The sequence below is a fragment of the Chlamydotis macqueenii genome, chromosome 3 (genome assembly GCF_036417535.1).
Source record: "Chlamydotis macqueenii isolate bChlMac1 chromosome 3, bChlMac1.mat, whole genome shotgun sequence".
NCBI lineage: Eukaryota > Metazoa > Chordata > Aves > Otidiformes > Otididae > Chlamydotis > Chlamydotis macqueenii.
The window spans coordinates 19,341,054-19,360,336 of record NC_141558.1 but is presented as its reverse complement, the minus strand read 5'-3'; the positions used below and the strand labels follow the sequence as shown (position 1 = coordinate 19,360,336).

Below are 19,283 nucleotides of genomic sequence, written 5' to 3'. Positions count from 1 at the left end.
GTGCTGTAATAAAGAGAGGGAGGTGTTCTTGAAATCCCACTTCCCACAATCAACTGGCCCCAGTTTTTTCTTGCCCAAACGTTTGTGGAGGACTGGGGTTTACTCAGGGCTCAAGGTACTCTAGCTGTTTAGGATGAAACCCAGAATTGTACAACTATTTGGAAGCTATAGTGAAGCATTTCTGTTTCATTTTTTTTCCCATTGACACAGAAAGCTATCTCAAAAGGTGGTTTGTTTCTTTTTTAAAGTAAAAACCCAAACAAACAAAAACAAACCTCAAAATTTAGTGAAGAAGCCTTCCATGTGCATAGTTTAGCATTTACATTGCTGTGGAGCGTTGAGACTCAGCTCTGAAATAGTTGCATGTTTTACTTGGGTCAGGAATGCTACAGCCGATTGCAAGAATGGAGAGAATTTCAGTAAGGGAAGAGTGTGTTAATTACCCACAGAAGATGCTCACACTCGGTGCTGCGTTTTGTGCATTTGATACCGCTGAGGCAAAGCAGGAAGAGTGCTGTGCTGAGGCAGTGTGCGTGCATGGCTTAGAGCTGAATAGATGTAAATGGTTAAAAAGGGGTTCTCTGCTAGAGAGGAGGAGGGAAGAGTAAGAGTGCATTCCCAAAAAAGTACATTCCCAAAATAAAAAGCTTACATCATGGACCTCTTCAGCTTTCCCACACTTCTTTCCTAATTATTGTCCTGCAGGACAGCTGATCTATTTCAAACAGGAAGCTGTTTACAGATAACACTTCCAACTGTTTTGTCTGATTTGTTGAACTGTGGAAAAGCAAAAGACAACCTCTTTTCAAATTAAAAACTGCCAGACTTCTGTAAACAGCAGCAATGAGGTTCATCTGTGCAGTGTCCCTGCAGGCAGAGAGCGTTCTGCAGTTCCCATTTTCTCAGCAACCATAAGGTAAGAGGCTTTTGTACTTTCACTCTTTAGAAGCACATAGAGGAAAAAGCCTGGGTCTTTGTTAGGGGGCTGCCTTTTAAGTGGCAAAATATGACTGATGATCCTCAAACAGTAGGGGAAGGTAAGGGAAGTAAGCACTCGTGCCATTCTATCAGATAATGTTGGACCTTTCTGTTGAGAAGCACCCGTGTGGGTTAGATCACTGAATTCCAGTTTAGCGAGGGGTTTGTGTTTAAAATGTACAAATGCCATTGGAAAATCTTTCTTTCCTTTGAGCAGGGAAGGACAAAACAGTATATAAATTTTAACTTTTTCTGCAATTGAAACTTACTGCAGTTCATTAATGGATTGTAATTCCCAGTAACTATCAATTTACTTTTGGAAATGCTAAGTGCTTTTCTCCATTCTTCTACCTTTATTCCTAAGCGGCTGGCTGTTTCTACTTCTTTTAAAAGTGAGCTTTCAAGACAGCTGTTTCTGACATTGCAGAAGTGAAGCAGATGACAGAAGATCCAGTAAGGGCTGGGATTACACCACTGAATAATTAAGAGCAAACTCAGTGAAAACCAAATCAAGTTGGAAGTAGTAGCACACAGGAATGCTTAATGAAATTTAAGGATGTGTGAAGATATAAAATCTTAGTCTAAATGAGCTGGAATATGAGAGCAAGCTGTACTTCAGTTACCAGAAGGCCACATGCCTGCTTTTCAGTCATGAGGTATGAAAAATTGGATTCATAAAGGGACTTGTGAGTTTCCATTCTGATCTCTGTGGATGCATGCATATGTGCTCAATATAGACAGTGAAATTTAGGAGGGGGATTGTTTTCTAGCAAAATCAAATCAGTATGGAGAACTGAAATACCCAGCTTCACTTGCCCCACAGTAAAACAGAAAGAGCCTCTGTACTGGGAATACTAAAACTTTGATCCTTGGCTATTGAAGGATTTAAAAATGTTCAAATGTAAAAACTATTGTCCTGTGTTCCCCCTCTGCAGCTGAGATCTTCTGTGTTTCATATCTGTATGATTGCTTACATGATCAGGAATGTTTAAGGCATTACAGTGATCAGAAGATATAAAACAAACACTGATTTAAGGTCTCACTTATAACAATGGTATTAGGATCCTTTGATCTGTGACAATTTGTTAGACATATCCCTAAAATTTTATTACACTACTAATGCAGCATAAATAACATATGCAGATATTGTAGGCAAGAAGTAATACGTACAAGTTGAGTATTCCCCTTAAAAATGTTTGGACTGTCTTTCAGAAAATTCTTGGATGTCTCTGTTAAAATGAAATTATTGTTTTAATTAGTACATGAAAGAATATGTAACTTAAATTCTTAGTCAAAATGGCATTTTAAACATGGCGTATTCCTAGAGTCAGCAGAGAATTGCACTGTGGAAGCAGCAGAAATCTACTGTGTAAATTGCACGTTATGTTGAAGGCTATTTTTTTTTCCTGATTGCTTTTGGGTGATTTTGCACTGTTCCTAAACCTCTTATTTAGTCATTTTTAGGGGTGTCCAAAACCTCTTGAACAAGAATCCTTTTGAAGTAGGAAGGCTTTTGGCAAAGTAGCATTTTAAAGAAAAGTGTCAGTTTTCCAAGGGGTAGTTTAGTTCTTTTGTGAAAGTATTTTGGCTGAAAACCAGAAGGGTTTAGCCAAAAATATTTTCATGTTGTCTCCTGGGAAGTGTAGTTTGTGCTTTACATTGCATTTCACTACTGGCTGGACATCCCAGCTGAACCACGTTTCCCGTAAGGCCGTGTGGTCAGGGTCTCACTATTTTCATTTCCCTTGGTGAGAGGAGCGTTAGGATGTATTTTGGGAAAGGTAGTCTAGTGAAAGAGGCACAGACTGGGCTTGTAAGGTGTGGACTGTAGGCAAAGCCCATGGGATTACTGGACGATAACTAGCTGGCAGCTTCTGAAAATCTGAGCACTTCCTTCTGGTTTGCACATGAGCCACAGACTGTCCTGCTCGTGGGCTGTGAGAGTAGGGGACCCTTCAAGAGGGTCTGATGTGTCAGTAAAAGGCTTGGAGCCTTTTGATGTTTTTAGCCATGCAAACCCCTGTACAAGGGAGAGAGCATTTAAAAATGTCTCTAAGGCTTTGTTAGTGCTTCTGCCAACTTTCATGCTGTAAAAGTGCTCCATTTTATATATTTGGAACTGAAAGCTGCAGGGGAGTATGTCTGGATTTTAAGAGCTAGGTAAACTCTTAAGTCAAGAGGAAAACAACGTACTAGGAGCACAAAGCTTTCGAAAGAAGTGGCTTTGAAAAGCCAACAAGGTCTCATCTAAGTGCCTATTCAGAAAAATCTAATCCTGGGTAATATGGCTATAGTGGTACAAGATGTTTGTAGGCAAGAGGAGAATTGAAGTTAATCTGCTCGAGTTCTTAATCACTGGACCAGTCTCTTACTTGTTTCTTAGGATACTTAGCTGCTGTGACTGTTTGGGTGCTGCTTCCTCACAACCCTATCAGAAGGTTGGTTGGGAGGTGCATAAGGTGTCCTGGAGGCCAGAACAGAGCAGTAAGACAGATAGTGAGGAGTTTTAGAGTTTACAGTGGTTTCCTTCTACACTGAATCGTAGGATGGTTTGGGTTGGAAAGGACCTATCAAGATCATACTGTCCAACAATAAGGCACATGAATGAAACGTGGGCATGAATAAACAGTTTTAGAGTGCTGCAAGTTAGATACCTGGCTCCAGACCAAGAATTCACAATGTTTACGTGCTATATGGAGCAAATGGAGGAGAGCTAGGCACTGAAGAAAGTGACTCACTACAGCCAGCAAAGTGCTTGATGGCCACAGCAGCTATCTGGAAAATGCCTGTGAGGGAGATGCTCTGGGATTCCCTCTGCTGGGTGTGGGAGTGGATAAATTCCCCATCTTTAGTGCCAAGTGCCTGCAGGAACCTGAGTTCCAGAAGCTGGAACCTTGCCTTGAATGTGTGTGCCCAGTTGTCCTTCAGGCATGGAGGATTTGAAAACTGGCTCTGAAAAAAAGCTTTCTACGGTTCTCTTTGAAAAATGGACTGCTGCTACCCAGATGCCATGTAATAATCTACTGACCAGGAGCACTTACCGGGAAGGCAGGAGCTCTGTATGCAGCTCATTGCACTGCTTCGAACACCCACCTCCCATCTGCTGGAAAGGTGCCCTTGTCACTAACTGACACAGCAAGTTTGAAGTGAGATCACTGAATATCCAAGATTGTGTCCACAGCTCCCAAGACGATTTCTGATGTTGATTCTGCTTTGATTTTAGAAAAGAAAAAAGAGAAAGCCTAAGCAGTCCAGGGAAATCTATTCCTTTGGCATGAGCTCTCCCGCAAGAAGCTAGTCTGCAGGAGAGAGGAGACTCCCCATCATGTTTTGGAAGGGAATGGCAATGTTTTCTATTTACCTTCCTGCTTACAGTGTACTTAGAGGAGATTGAAGGAGTTTGGATGCGTTTCCTTGATGGGCATAAATGAGCTAGGAGGGAGAATAATGTCTTGTTACTCTCTGCAGGCAAGATGTTGGCCATCTCTGGTCTGTGCAGTAAGAAAAGCTTAGGCACCCAAGTAAGTTTTCCGACAAAACCACAGGCACCTCCTGCCTCTTAAGGTGGCTGAATTGATAGGAGATGGTCTTGGATGCTTTATTTGAACTTGGGAAGAGACCACAGATATGAATTTAGTGGTAGCGTTGACTTAAGCAGCTCTTATCTGGAGGTTTAAGGGTGAAGAAAGGGGGCAAAGGATGGAGAGTGGGAAGAGAAACTGCTTCAACTCTGGCTAGTTTTTGGGTGGGGACCTTGAACGATGAAGCTGTGTCTGTAGTTATGCTCAGGCTCCTGGTGCCTGTCTTTGTCTTGTCTTAAGCATGGCTCAATGTAGGTTGTTTTTTGTTTTTTTTTTTTAATTTTTTTTTTTGGGTCCTGTTAGTATGATTTGCTAACTGTGGAATAAGCGTAAATGATAACAAGAAATTCTACAGATAGCACTCTAAGATTTTCAGTTTAATTTGAATTATTTTCAACTTTAGCTGTGGATCCCTTCAAATTCTCCTGTGATGTTGCTGATGATTTTAGTAGATATTGAACTTTGCTGATAATGGGCATTAATTTATTCATCTTTAGTGGAGTTCTTAGAAATAGTCTATGGGCCTCCAAGAGACCATGGATCGGAGGTTGACTTGATCTCTGTCTGATCTGAATGTTGGGAACAGTCTGCTCATTTCTGTGCTGTGTGGGCTGGACAATGAAGCGTACATGAAGTAGTGCTGGGCTGGCTAAAGAACGCACTGCGCAGAGACTGAAGGGTTCAGAAGTTGCTCACCTTCTCTAAACAAGGCACCCAAATAACTCGCATCCATTTTAAAAGGCTTCACAAGCACTTCTTTCTTTAAATGAATCTTGTTCACCAAAGGCTGTTGATTATATTGGAGTTAAGGGGAGACAAGAAAGCATGGAAGTTTTTGTAAGGACATTTATTTAATATAAGTAAAATTTTATTATTATAATCAGAGAAGGATTTATAAGAGATCATCTAATGTTTGGGAATTAAAACAAAGAGCTTAAAAAAAATAGTATCTGAAGGAACTGACAATGTTGGATGGCATGGTAGTTGCAGCCAATCGGTAAAAACATCAGATCAGAATGTAAAGAAGGTCTAGCGCAGGAAACTGCAAAAAAAGGTCTTATTACATAGGAAAAGAAAAATGTCTCTCAATGAGCTCTCTCGTCAGAATGGTGTTAAGGAGAAGACAGGTCTCTGATGGCTGGCTGGTTAGTGGAGTTATGTACAAGAAATGTTAAAGAAACAGATACTGAGAACATGTTGCAGAGCAAGAGAAGCGCTGCTTGTGCATGCTGTGGAGACTCCAGGGTGGTGCGTCTGTCAGCAGCATCCACAGATGCGTTTGCAATGTTCCTCTCTAGTTGTGCAATGAACTTGCAGTTTAAAGCCAATGCAGAGATGAGATGATGTTATGAGAGCCATGTTATGAGCTACAGCTGAAAAACCTCTTTATTGGAGGTTTTCTTCCTTTGCTGTTTAATACCTTTGTGTCAGAATTGTCTTTCCTGTAATTGTGGAGTGACAAAAGCTCTGTAATCACTCTCTGCTTTCCTTTCTGTTTTATTAATGTTATATAAAACCTTTATGAATATGTGAACATGTAACAGTAACTTATAATTAAATAGTTCAAAATTAGTTTAAAATCCTTAGACAATATACATAGCTATTTCCTTAAGTCTACCCCACTTAAATAATTCTGAACGTAATCCTGAATCTTAAATCTTCAAGGGAGAATTATGTATTTTTCAGTACTATCTTTCTTTTGAATTTTCAAGGGCAGTCCTTGAAAGGATGAGGCATATCTCTTCACAGAGCATTCATAGATAATCTTTGCTTGTTTTGTTGAGGAAATAACAAAGAGGAACCTGATTTGTCTAAAAAAGTCTTTGTGATGTTCTTCTTGGGTAGAATGTGTGAATTTCTACCAGTTTCCAAATATCTTTATATTTGGAGTATCATGTCTCCAAAATTATTCAATTGGACTATTTAAGTTTAAACTGTCTGTGTGTCATATGTGGAAGCAGCTGCGTTATCTTCACAAGTTTTGTGGAGATGGGTGAATAAGTTATCTACCAGCAGTGCTTTAAATACCATTGATTTTTACACAGACCGTGCTCACTGCTACATCTGCTTCCACAGTGCTATGGGTATAATGGTAACTTAGTACACTGTTGAAAAAAGAGTGCTCTCTGTAGATGCTGCGACAGTTTTGCTGTCAACTTGAAATCCTCCCACCTGAAAAAAGACGAGTTGGGTGTCCCATGTCTTGAAAATCCTGAGTTTAGTTTCTGGATGATGTGTGTGAAGCTTGGGGAAGCAACACCAGCTTGATACGCCCAGGGAAGCTGTTATATTGGCTACAGCAACGTATGTGCATCCCTTCGTGTGAAACAAATCTGTTGGCACTTGATGCCAAGGTCTGTCAGGTGCTTTTTTAGTGGATCTGCTCATACTTGTTTTTACTCTGTCTTCTAAGCAACTCTCTGTTTAAACATGCATTTACCCCTTTAGATTTAGTTTGCATGTGATTGCATTCATATTGTTCCTTGATTTTTAGGGCAAATGGTATTAAATGTCGCAATCACAGTGTTGGATACATGGCGTTTCTGATACCTTTAGAGATTATTCCTCTTGTATCTTTTTGGCAGCACTGAGTAACTGTGTCAAGTCTCATTTTACCTGTTTTTCTTCCTTTGCTTAAGTCAACTGGCAGATGCTGGGATTTCAGCCAGGGCAAGGTCGGTGTTGTCTTTAACACCTCTGAAGCCCTTTCTTTTACTGGTAGTAGCATAATCGGAGCAGTAGCATTAGTTTTTGCTCCTGTAAGTGCCCTATAAATGCTGAACAGATATATGCTGAGGTTCAAGTGATCACTGCTTTAGCTGATGTGCAGGTTCTTAATTTGTGCACAACTGGCCTCCGGTCATGTTCTAGCTGAGCCTAAGATGCATCTGCTGCTGTTGTGAGAGGATTTGCTGGGTACCAAAGCAGGTGGAGATGCCAGTAGTTATCACTTACTTAGTGCGGCTTGTGATATACTTCACTAGAAATGTGCATTATTAAAATGAAGAAATCTTGGGGCAGTTGGTTAGATGGAAGGACTTTAATTAAAAAAAAATCCCAAAAGGAGTTGTCATCCTCAAGAATCTTTTGGTAGGAGAAGTGTCTTGGCATATGGATAAGTGAAGTAACACCTTCAGTTTATATGAATTCAGATAAGCGCCCTTGTTTGCAAATTGTGTTCCACACATTCTATCTGTGACTGAATTCACATTTATTTTTCAGGACGAGACAAGTTTGTCAAAAGCATTCAACTCTGCATATCATCACTTGTCCTCTTTTTCAATATTTTTAAATCTTTGTAGACCAGTGCATTGTACATGGCAAAGGATTTTGAATGCACATGTCATGGTATAAGAACTGCTGTGGGAAATGTTTTACCACTGAAAGATATTCTTTCAACTGGCTTCCATTTGGCATACCTTATAAATAGAATCATGACTGTTGCCTTTGATACAGACTGATTAGTGAAAGTCTGCTGTAGCATACTAGTGTAAGAATACTTTGACTTCTGAGAACTTCATTAATATCTAGTCATCTGCAGGAATTGCGTATCTTTGTACGTGCTTTTACTCAGTCACATCAGATCCATACAAACCTGTTTGGTTTTTTTCCCCACTGCATTTTGCTTCTACAACCATTTCTATATACCAACCATAGATTTTCTCTTAGCCTGGGGATCTGCTTTGATAGATTCCCCTTTGTTGTCTTACCTTTCCAAGTGCAGATAAGGGAGTTTTGGGGCTCTAGGAGTGAAAGGACATTGAATAGCACTATTGTTGTCAACATCACCCTTCACTTGTCCAGTCAAGATATGTCTCTGTATTTTCTGCAAGGCTTGCTTTTTGCTCTGATGCTCTTAATTTTTGTCTTGTGTTGAGGTTTGGCCATATTACTAAAGGTATTGTTGGTCTTTGTGTCACCACTGTAATTTCTTTCTGTACTTTTTCCAGGCTTCTGGGAGATGATATGGAAGGTTTGGCATAGGATCACATGTAGAGTGTTGTTTGGTCTCTGCAGACCCCCAGCTCGAGAATAAAAATAACCTTTTGTTGAAATTGCATTGATACTGCCCCAGTTCAAATGCAAGATTTTGATCATGCATGCTCATGTATGATAATGTTCTGTTATATTGAGGATATCATTCTGAGAAGTATGTCCTTGTCATTTGAGGATAACACTCTTGGATCATTTCCATGACTCTTGGTGGCTTGCGTGCTATTGCAAAATGCCTCATGTTGTTGTATCTCCTTTGCTCTGTATCTTTCATTGGTTATTATTTTCCATTGCAGCCTGGTATTTTGCCATATCTTTCCTCCTTCTAAAATGTTCCCACTCTAATTATGTGCTGGGTTTTTTTCCTGGTGAATTTAGTCCCTTTAATTTTTTCACTTACACATCTCTATTTTCTGTATGCTGCTGGCATGTGAGGGCACAGTTTTGCAGCACACTGAAAGCCATCTGAGCTGCAGCCAAGGGCATTTATTTCCCTGGCTGGCAACATTTTTCTCAGGAATGATGGCCATTTTACCCTCACCAGGAACCGAGGAACTAAATCAACTGAAAAATAACATTACAAAAAGATGAATAGCTTTCTGCTTGCATAGCAGCCTGGGCTAGCTTGTGACGAGATCAACTGGCAGTCGGTGACAGTACAGAGAAGGGGAGGGTAACATGTGACTGCAGTGGAGGAGCCCTCCCATAGATTGGCTTAGCTAATTAGTGATGGTGAGACTCCCCTCACCTAACTTTACATACCTACAAGGCTATGGTAGTCATACTGGGCAATGGATATGTACCTCCAGAGTCTGTCTTGTTTTAGGAGGAAATGAATCCCCATGCCAAGGTGCCTTTCTCTGACTTGATTGTACAGGGAGCTCACGGTGATTTTCTCAGACTGAACACCTAAGCCAGAACAGTTGAATCCTGCCTAAGAGTCTGGTTATAGCTTCTGGTAGCTCGAGATCTGGATATAAGCAAAGTTGCCCTGATAAATAGACATCTCCTAATGCCAGCTGTGCTCTATCTTGTGGCTTCACTTTTCAAGGTGTTATTTTTGCAGCATTGGGAAGGACTGGGCAGCAGTGAAGTGGCTTCCCTTTCTTCTTAGAACCTCCTTTAGATGAAGCTGTTGCATATTTATTGTGTGAGCAAATAGGGGCAAAAACTCTTTCTGCGCTGTTGTGTTTGTTCTCCTCCTCATTGAGGAGTAGGATGCTGAGACAACCAAAGGCAAACCTTTCTGCCGTCCACGTGCACTCCAGGATGATGCCATCTCTCCCTCTGTTCTTTCTCTGTCAGTCTTCCCTGTCAGGTGTCTCTGGTTTTTAAATTTTGTGTTCCTCCCATTAGTAGTCTATGTCCTATGTGTCGTGTCTTGTCTTTACTCTTCCTCTCGCCTCGTAAATTGCTTTGCTTAGATTTTTGTCTTCTGTCTGGGCATTCCTGACCTGCCCATGTATTTATACATGAGTCAGTTGTGGGACATAAAAACAGAAAGCAGGAAAGGGAGAACACTCATTTTGCCCCTTTTTAGTCTAGTGTCCTACTACTAGGCTTGAGCTGGCTTCTTCTCTGCTTGCCTTTCATCCTTTAATGTGACATGCCTGAGTGTAGTCTGATGTCACCTAGTGCATCCATCCAACGGAAGCAATCATTCTCCTGGGGAACTGGAGCTGTGGGTTTGAATCCTTTTAAGCTGAGGATGTTCTATAGCTGGTACTTATCTTTCAGATCAGTACTTGAGTGGCATTTCTGTTGTGCAAAAGGCATGTGCCACTGCTGACATGTGTGGGATTGTTGGATGGAACCTTGATAGACCTTTCTGCCTCATCTCTGCACCTCTGAGAACATAGCTATGGGACTGGGACCACCCTCCCCAGATTAAGTTTGCCTTTTGAGCCTGTCCAGTGCTCTCAAGATAACTGTCAGGCTGGCTTGGAAAACTTCTAAGCTCCTGGAGGGGAAGAGCGTGTTGGAAAGCATAAGTTGGTTGAATGGGCATTAAGCACTTAAATATTGCACAAACATCCCAACTTCTGCAGCCAGTCCTGAGCCTCTGTGGATGTGGAGGGCTGAAAGGTGGTGCCCTAAAGCTTCAGAAATAAGATTACAAATGCATATGTAAATAATATGTATTTATTTGTGTATAGAAAGGTACCTGCAGCATTCTCCAAATCACTTACTGATTGTTGGTGAATCTTTGGTGTACCTACAGATAGGTGTGTGGAGATCACATCAGGTTCTTATGTGGGTGCCTTATAGAAGCAGGGCTGAACTGAGATAATTTAGACACAGGTTGTAGAAGAACTGACCCCTATATAGGAACCATGGGTTTTTTTTAATTATTGTTTTAGGGCAGCTAGGAATGTTGAAAATTTTGATCTGACATACATGAAGGATGGCACCTAAATCAAAGACTATTTTGGTAAATTACAGCTGCAAACAAGTCTATAGCAGAGATCTTGTCTTCTAATAGAGACTTCAATTAAAAAATTGTGGCAGAAATTTTGTTTAGCATCATTTTAGACAAAGATAAAATTCTACTTGAGTGTTATTCTCTACCATCTGAAAAACCATACAGAGCTGTTGTGAGAGATTTGGCACCCGGGTCCCATCTCCCTTGAGTTATAGGTTTTGAAAACGTACTTTCCCTCTTCTGGCACTATTTTCATCTCACCCTTGCTGGAGCCCTGTTTTTATATTTTCAGCACAGATGACAATAAGTTAATTCTGACATAAACTCATTGACTTCAGCAGAGCTACATCAGGAAGAAATTTGTCTCAATTTTTGAAAACATTCTTCTTGATGAAAAGTGAGGCTACTGTTCCTACCTATGACAAGGGCACCTACGTTGTGCAGTTAGAACTAATAGTCCCTTACACCTCACAAACATTGGCTGAGGAAATAGCTCTATTGAGCCAGAATTAAGTGTGCTTTGGGGAGTAACCGATGGTTTCCTATCAGTTAGGTTTTTAGGTAATGTTAGCTTCCCATCAGCTTAGGCTCACTCTTTTGTCCTCTGCGGCAAACCTTGCTGTTCTTCAGCATCATCAGGACCTGAAACGTGTTATGTGTCTGCTTTATGCTACTCCATGCTCCATAGATTTCACAGAGACTTCGTAGCCACAGCAGTTATGATCCTCATTTTTGCAATTCTACGATATTAACATTTAGAGATTTTTTTTTCATCTTTCAAGCCCATTGCTTTAACCTTTAAATCAATATGTAGAATTTAACTTCAGAGCATTGCAATGTTGCAGAAATGATGACCCATTGTTTAAGCAGCTCTATCATTGATTCTGACTTTTATATTCTGGCTAAATGGTGAACTCTTGATTACCCAATATAATACAGAAGGGAGCTGGTAGGACAAATGGGAAAACACTTAGATAAAGTAAAAGCATTGCTACACAGAACATCTGTAAGTAAGGATGATCAGCAAGGCTGTAATGGAGAAAGAAGAGGTCAGTGACACAGGTTTCATCTCCAGTGTGAAAGACATCATCTCCGGGGATTAATCCACAGCCCTTGGGCCAAGAGATGAAAAGCAGCTTGTGTGTGCAGTGCTAGAGCCTTGTCCCTTCTGCCTCTGCCTGCTTCCCCCAGAAACCTGTCCCTGGTCTGCGGTGGGCCCTGGTCCTGCCCTTGCAGCTCTGGGACTTAATTGCGCCTTTTTTTTTTTTTTTTTCTTTTATCTGTTCAGAATGTTTGAAATAGTGTGAGGTCTGTGACACAGCCTGGCATTTCCCTGGCATGATTTTGTGAGCATGTGTTGAATCCGTTAGGCTCCGGCTTAGGGCCTGCCAGGGCGTTTGAGGATACACAGGCTGCCAGCTAGTTCTGAGACGTGTCGGGATGTGGATGACGAGGACTTAAAAAGTCAGAGGAGTGAAAACTGTTGAAAGCTGTCGATGTGTCTGTGGTGCTGACTCAGACCTGCTTGGGAAAATCACCCACCAAATGTGGCTGTGGCTCTGCAGATTTGTCTGCCTGTCTGTACCAGGACTGAATTCGGAATATAGATAACTCATCTCAGATCCCTGAGAATGAAGTATAGTTTTAAAAATAATTAAAAAATCATAGTAAGAGTGAAAACAACTCAGTAGTAGTGAAATCAACACAGCTCAAAGAGGAGTCCCATAGGACATACAGAGGATTACAGCCACTCTGTAGCTGTTGGCTGGCTGACCATTAATGCCAGCGAGCATCATTTTTCCTCTGCATTTCTCAGCCGTTTGGATTTAACTGGGCAGATCATCTGTGTTATTGCTTCTAGGACCAAAATAACAGCATGCAGTAAGCACCAGCCCTTGTGGAGCAGCTGCTGACAGATACAGGGTCTTCACGCACAAGGCGTTTGCTGGCTGAAGCCATCTCCAAGCTTTCCATCTTCACCTGGGGCGGGGAAGTGGGGGAGCTCAAAGAGTTCTGGGTGCCAGCTGGCCTGGCCGGTCCCGCAGCGATTTCGAGCAAGCCTGGGGTGCCTTGGGGATTCTCTGACCTCTCAAGGACTTGTCACTTGAAGCCTGGCTTAATAAACTTCTCTCTTGGCAACTGAGGCAAATTCCCTAACGCTGACAGGTCTCAAAATTTGTTTTGAAATTATTGTGCTAGTTGTGTTGGTGTGTTTCCATTCCTAATGGGAATAAAGATGTTTTGTTTTGGTTTTGTTTTTTTGTTTTTTTTTTTAAGGAAAAGGCCTTGTAAATGCTGCTTTTTCCTCCTCTTTTTTTTTTTTTTTTTTTTTTTTTCCCCCCCCCAAAGCTTTCAGCTTACACTGATTTAATGGCCACCATTACAAGTGCTCTAGATTTCTTTCTGGCATTGGTTTTACCAATGCTGAAGATACTCCAAATACCAGGGCTAAGATAGTGTTTGAAAAAACAGACTGACATGTTTTTCTGAGAACCGATTTCAGTGGGATTTAGCGTTCTAAATGCCTTTATGAATCTGGGTCTGAAAGGACTTGCAGGTAGGTCAGAAAGGCAAGGAATTTTCCAGGTTTTTAAAATCAGAAGTACTAGTGTAGCACATATCTAGAGATCAAACTCTTATTTCAATCATAGAAGGCAATTTTGTCTGCAGGAGAGAAGGTTTCTTTTTAAAGCAGGAAAAGGTGGAGAAAGTGATATCCAAAGTACCTTTGGTTTGATTTCTACTACTACCGTGTCCCTTTACTGCAGCTGCAGGCTCTGTAAAGTATTTAATCTACAACCTCTTCAGAGATTTTCCCTGTTAGGGACTCTTCTCAGATCAAGGTAATTTCCCAAGTATTCATGAGGTTATGACCTGACTGTCACTAAGAAGCTCTGTTTTCTAGACAAGTCAGTTTTTTCTGTGAGTTGAGCTATCACAAGGTAGGGTGAGGTGTATCCCCTGTGTCTCGGAGGCTTGTAGGCCCTGCAGCAGCAGCAGGCAGTGAGGAATGTGTTGAAGCTTCGTTGGAGGTTTTGTTTTCCCCAGAAAATCCTTCGTATCTGGCTGCTGAACAGAGCCACCAAGCAGCCCTGACAGTTCTCTACTGCTCAATGCCTGTTTCATCTCTGAGCTGTGTAGGAGTTTGCAAAGGCAGATTAACATTTAATGTACCTGGAGGCTTTGATCTTTGAGTTGTTGTCTGGATACATCTAAAACCTCATAAAACGCAACCAGAGGAGGTGATGCTGCCTTTTAATTCAGTAACACAGAGACTGGAGCACCCTCCTAATTTCAATTCCTTCTTCTGTCTCAGGTCTTTTCATTCCCCTCTCGAACTTGTCTGCCGAGAATCCTTATTACCACCCTGCTGTGTGCTCGTGCTGAAACTGCCTAATTTCCAGGCTTTCAGCTGTGTATCTGAATGACTTGACTTAAAAGCCTCTTTGATCTTCTTCTGGATCCTGAAGTGCCCCTGCTACAAAGAGATGGTGGGATGCCCTGCCTAGGATATCCTGCAGGCTGGTGGCTGGGTGCTCTCCTAGGCTGTGGGGTGGGAGCTGCAGGCTGAGTGAAGCAGGACCAACATCTTCTGTTTGCTCACCCCACACACCATCAGTGTGGCTGTCATCCAGGATAGTCTCACTCCCTATCCCTCAAAGGTGGCCGCTGCTGAGGATTAAAAACCTATGTTCAGGTATCTGAAAGAGACTTCCAGGCATAGAATCATAGAATGATTAGAGTTGGAAGGGACCTTCAAAGGTCATCTAGTCCAACCCCCCTGCAAGGAGCAGGGACATCCCCGACCAGATCAGGCTGCTCAGAGCCTCATCCAGCCTGGCCTTGAACGTTTCCAGGGATGGGGCATCCACCACCTCTCTGGGAAACCTGTTCCAGTGTTCTACAACTCCCATTGTAAAAAATCTTTTCCTAATATCCAATCTAAATCTATCTCCCTCTATTTTAAAACCATTACCCCTCATCCTATTGCAACAGGCCCTACTGAACAGCCTCTCCCCATCTTTCTTGTAGGCCCCCTTGAGGTACTGAAAGACTGCTATCAGGTCTCCCCAAAGCCTCCTCTTCTCCAGGCTGAACAGCCCCAACTCTCTCAGCCTGTCCTCATAGGAGAGGTGCTCCAGCCCTTTTATCATCTTCGTGGCCTTCCTCTGGACCCTCTCCAACTGGTCCATGTCCTTCTTATGTAGAGGGCTCCAGAACTGGACACAGTACTCCAGGTGGGGTCTCACCAGGGCAGAGTAAAGGGGGAGAATCCTTTCCCTTGACCTGCTGGCCACCCTCCTCTTGATGCAGCCCAGGATGCAGTTGGCCTTCTGGGCCACAAGAGCACATTGCCGTCTCATGTTGAGCTTCTCGTCCACCAGCACTCCCAAGTCCTTCTCCTCAGGGCTGCTCTCAATCCATTCCCAACCCAGCCTGTATTTGTGCCTGGGATTGCCACGACCCAGGTGCAGGACCTTGCACTTGGCCTGGTTGAACTTCAGGAGGTTGGCACGGGCCCTCTGGATGGCATCCCTCCCTTCCAGCGTGTCGACGGCACCACACAGCTTGGTGTCATCGGCGAACTTGCTGAGGGTGCACTCTATCCCACTCTATCCCACTGTCCATGTCGCCAACAAAGATGTTGAACAGGGCTGGGCCCAGCACGGACCCGTGAGGGACGCCACTCGTGACCGGTCTCCACTTGGACATCGAGCTGTTGACCACCACTCTCTGAGAGAGAGCATGAGTCTCTACCGTGTTCTTCTGGCTGGCTGAGGCAACAACTCACTGCTGTACCACATAGGGAGCATTCCTCCCTGACTTGGCATAGCAAAGCCCGTTCTTGCCATGGACTCCCTCATTTTTCAGTCTACCAGCACTGACTATTCAAATCTGGCCCTAGAAACTTTTGAAGGGAAGATCTGGAGAAACACCCTTCTCCTCAAACTTTCCTCTTGGCTAGTTTTTGTTACTCCCTCTATTACTTGCTGACTGTTGTGAATCATAGATTTGGCAAAAAGAGGGAGAACTGTCCACTGTGGATGTCATGAGCTCCTCTAGGCCACAAAGTTCACCAAGACACAGTGCCTTGTACCCTGAGGTTAGGAATCTCCTTTTGGGGAGGTGTGGCCAGATTCAAGCTTAATGTATGTGAAGTAATTTGTTTGGTATGCATATGAGGATATGAGGGCAAAGAGTGCTGTCACAGAGATTTGGTATTTCAAAACTGTATTCAGACTGTGATTGAGTAGTTTTTATAACCTTAGAAAAATAGCTATAAGGTGGCTAGTGGCCCAATTGGTTTCTGGCAGTCAGGGCTGGCTCTGTGCATAGGCAAAGGAGGCAGCAGCACAAGAGAGCAAAGGACAGTAACATAGCACATGTTTTCCTGTTGGTTTTGTCTATTGGAGCCCTGTGGAGCTGCTTTTCCATGGCCGTAGAGGCTTTACATCCACATTTCCATTACTCTTCCTGTTCTCCTCCAGTTATTGCTGTTCTCTAGATCCACCTTTGTGATGTGCCTTCTCCTCCAGCTCTGGTTCCTCATACTTGGGGTGGCAAAATTCAATTTTGCCTGCACTCTTGTGAGTCTTGAGTGATGTTGCTGCAATTGTGACAAAACTTAATGTGGGGTAAATATCTGAGCAGCCCATGCTGAGGTTTGTAGTTCCTTGGGTTTGTGTGCTCCTAGCAATACTTGAGCTAGATATTTTAAGCTGACATGTAGATATGAGCTGCAGTCATCTTAATTGTGGCAGCATAAGCAAAATTTTGGGAGCTGAGCACTCTCGAAGGGAAAAAAACCAATACCATAAGCATCTGTATATGAGTAAGTGTTGTCCCTCCAGAATCTGCACCCCAAGGTATGAGACAAGACTTTTGTAAATGACATTAGTGCTTAGCAGTCTGATAGGAACCTTGTGAGGGCACAAAATGTATCTCTAGTAAGATTGTCTATATTGTGATCTGCTAGGCTAAAAGGTAATAGGAGATTGAGACAGAGGCCCTGAAAATAAAACTGTTACATTACAGCTTAGTGGGAACTTGCTTTTTTTTTTTTTTTTTAGTCCGTACTGTCCTGGGTCGTCTTTCTGGTTGGCAAAGCTTGTGCATGAAGTAGTTCAGGGCTGTCGCATTCCAGGAGCGTGGCATGTCGTGGCTGTGACAATGGCCAGATAGTCCCTGTTCCTCCTTTGCTCGTGGGAGGATTACTCAGCACCAACGACTTTCCCTCGGGTTTTCTTACCTACTGCAGCCCATTAGACAATGACTGTATCAAGTGATCCCTTAACCCGGGAGCTTTTCCCAGGTCCAAGAATACACCCCACTTTTTTCAGGCATGGTCCTCCTGCCGCACCAAACTCTCCTTTGGAAGGAAAGCTGGGGAAGAGATTTGAGTCAAAAAGGACTCTCAGTATATTTCAATGTGTGCCTCAGCTCTGGATGATAAGTGAGAACCGGGGTGTATGTTGTGAAGTACCCCTGCCCTGCAGTATAGACATAGCATCGGATGGTGTAGTAAGGGTGTTGTGAGGCAGAGCGATCTCCCCCATAACTCATGCCATGCCCTCCTCACATGAGGAGGAAGACAAAATCTGCTCCCATCTGACCCCACTGCTCCAGTCTGCTCATTTTGTCTCCTAGAGAATAATGGAAGCACATACTGGATAGCAATTCAGAGGGGTACTTTGTTCCCCCAGCTCCAAACTCATCTACTTAGCCTTGCTGCTAAGACATATGAGTTGATGGTGGAATTTAAAATTAAGGCAAGGCTTTTTAATAGTTTAGGCAAAACTGAATGTTGTTGCTTGTGAAGGGCAGCCTGCCTTCCTCTTGCTCCACCCCTTACGTTTTGGTATCTGCTTCACTAGCTCATTCTCACCCTGAAGCTCCTTATTCTCCTGTCCTTGCTGAAGGGCAGTTATACCTTCAGGCCATCCCCAAAAATAGCAGCTCTACCCTCTTAGACCCCCAGCATGTTGAGATATGCAGACTCATATACCGATCCCACACCTGTGCCTAATCCTACGTGGCTTATTTTTGAAGGAAATCAGGGAGTGAAAGGTAATATAGCCCAATCTTGCTCTAGATGTAAAATGCACACGTCTGTACCATGGCTATAAAGATGATATACAGGTACTTTCTCTTGAAACCCTGATATGACTTTCAGCCTGTTTGTGTAGTACAGAGCCTTGGTAAAATAAGGACTGAAAAAAACGCATCAGAAGTACATAAACAACATTTTTGTCAAAGGGTATTTCTGCAGACCCCGTAAATATGGGCTTTTGATGGTCCTTTCATATAAACTCCATTTCTGTGCTGTTGCTTTCTGAGAGATCTCTTCACAGCCTAATATCAGGCAAGCTATTTCACTTGTAGGCTTCACAAGGGTATGTTTCAGAGGTGAATCTTTTCAGGATTTATTGAAGGCTCTGATGTAAGTTCATTGCATGATATAGTGAAATACTATCCCCTTTCCACCTTCAATGAGTTACATGAGGGCTATTGTATCAGACAATTTGCTGGGCACAATTTCAGTGCTCAGGTAGATGGGAAGTGTAATTTCAGGCTTTTAGGTTGGTCTCGTCATCTGCTGAATTGCCTCTTTAGAGCAGGACGCGCTCTTTCCAAGTGGTGACTTAGTACTAACATCTTTCAGTGCAAGCCCATGTGCTGTATTTTCCTCCTTTCATCTTTCCAGATCCTTGCCTCCACTGAGAAATTATGAACACAGAATTGCCTATTAATAGCATTGCTTAATCTCCTCCTTCTTAACTGAATTTCTTCTGAGCTTTATCTTACCCAGCCTAACATCAAAACCAACTGCTGAATGCACTGCTCTGTGTTCCATGTATGCCCGTGGAACACACAGCCTGCTCGAGGGACCTGCACGTGTCCTTCTCGTGCTGTGTGGGTGCATGTATGGCATGCAAAAATATATTGTATTTGTAGTAGGATGCTACATATGTTCAGAAACTGTTGAAAGTCTTTGGAATTCTTATAACTGTTTATTCATTCTTTTGTTTAGGAGTCAGTGACCTGTAAGTGCTCATTATGAAGAGAGATCTGGTTTTCTTGGTGTCTCTAATTAGCCTTGCCTTCCTGTCACTGCTAAGGTCTGGATATCCTCAACATATTGCAGAGGAGTCCTGCTCTGTTCAAATTCTTGTTCCAGGCCTCAAAGGTAATGTGGAAGTCTACTCCATCATTCAAATCCTAATCCTTTCTTTCTAACAGGCTCATTTGCACCACTGACTGTTTTGAACAGAGGCAAAGAAGTTGCCTTTCAGTTGTCCTCTTATTTA

At 42.6% G+C, this 19,283-nt stretch overlaps 1 protein-coding gene across 2 annotated transcripts in view; it reads left to right on the top strand.

The window, feature by feature from the left end:
* The first annotated feature begins 735 nt into the window (after positions 1-735).
* The window catches only part of COLEC11 (collectin subfamily member 11), a 39,168-nt gene continuing 20,620 nt past the window's right edge, over positions 736-19,283 (top strand). For both annotated transcript variants that reach the window (XM_086745531.1, XM_086745529.1), the window contains exons 1-2: positions 736-916; positions 19,007-19,162. In XM_086745531.1, coding sequence (XP_086601657.1) covers positions 19,033-19,162 — 130 coding nt within the window. In that variant the 5' untranslated portion in view covers positions 736-916; positions 19,007-19,032. The remainder of the gene's footprint in view (positions 917-19,006; positions 19,163-19,283) is intronic.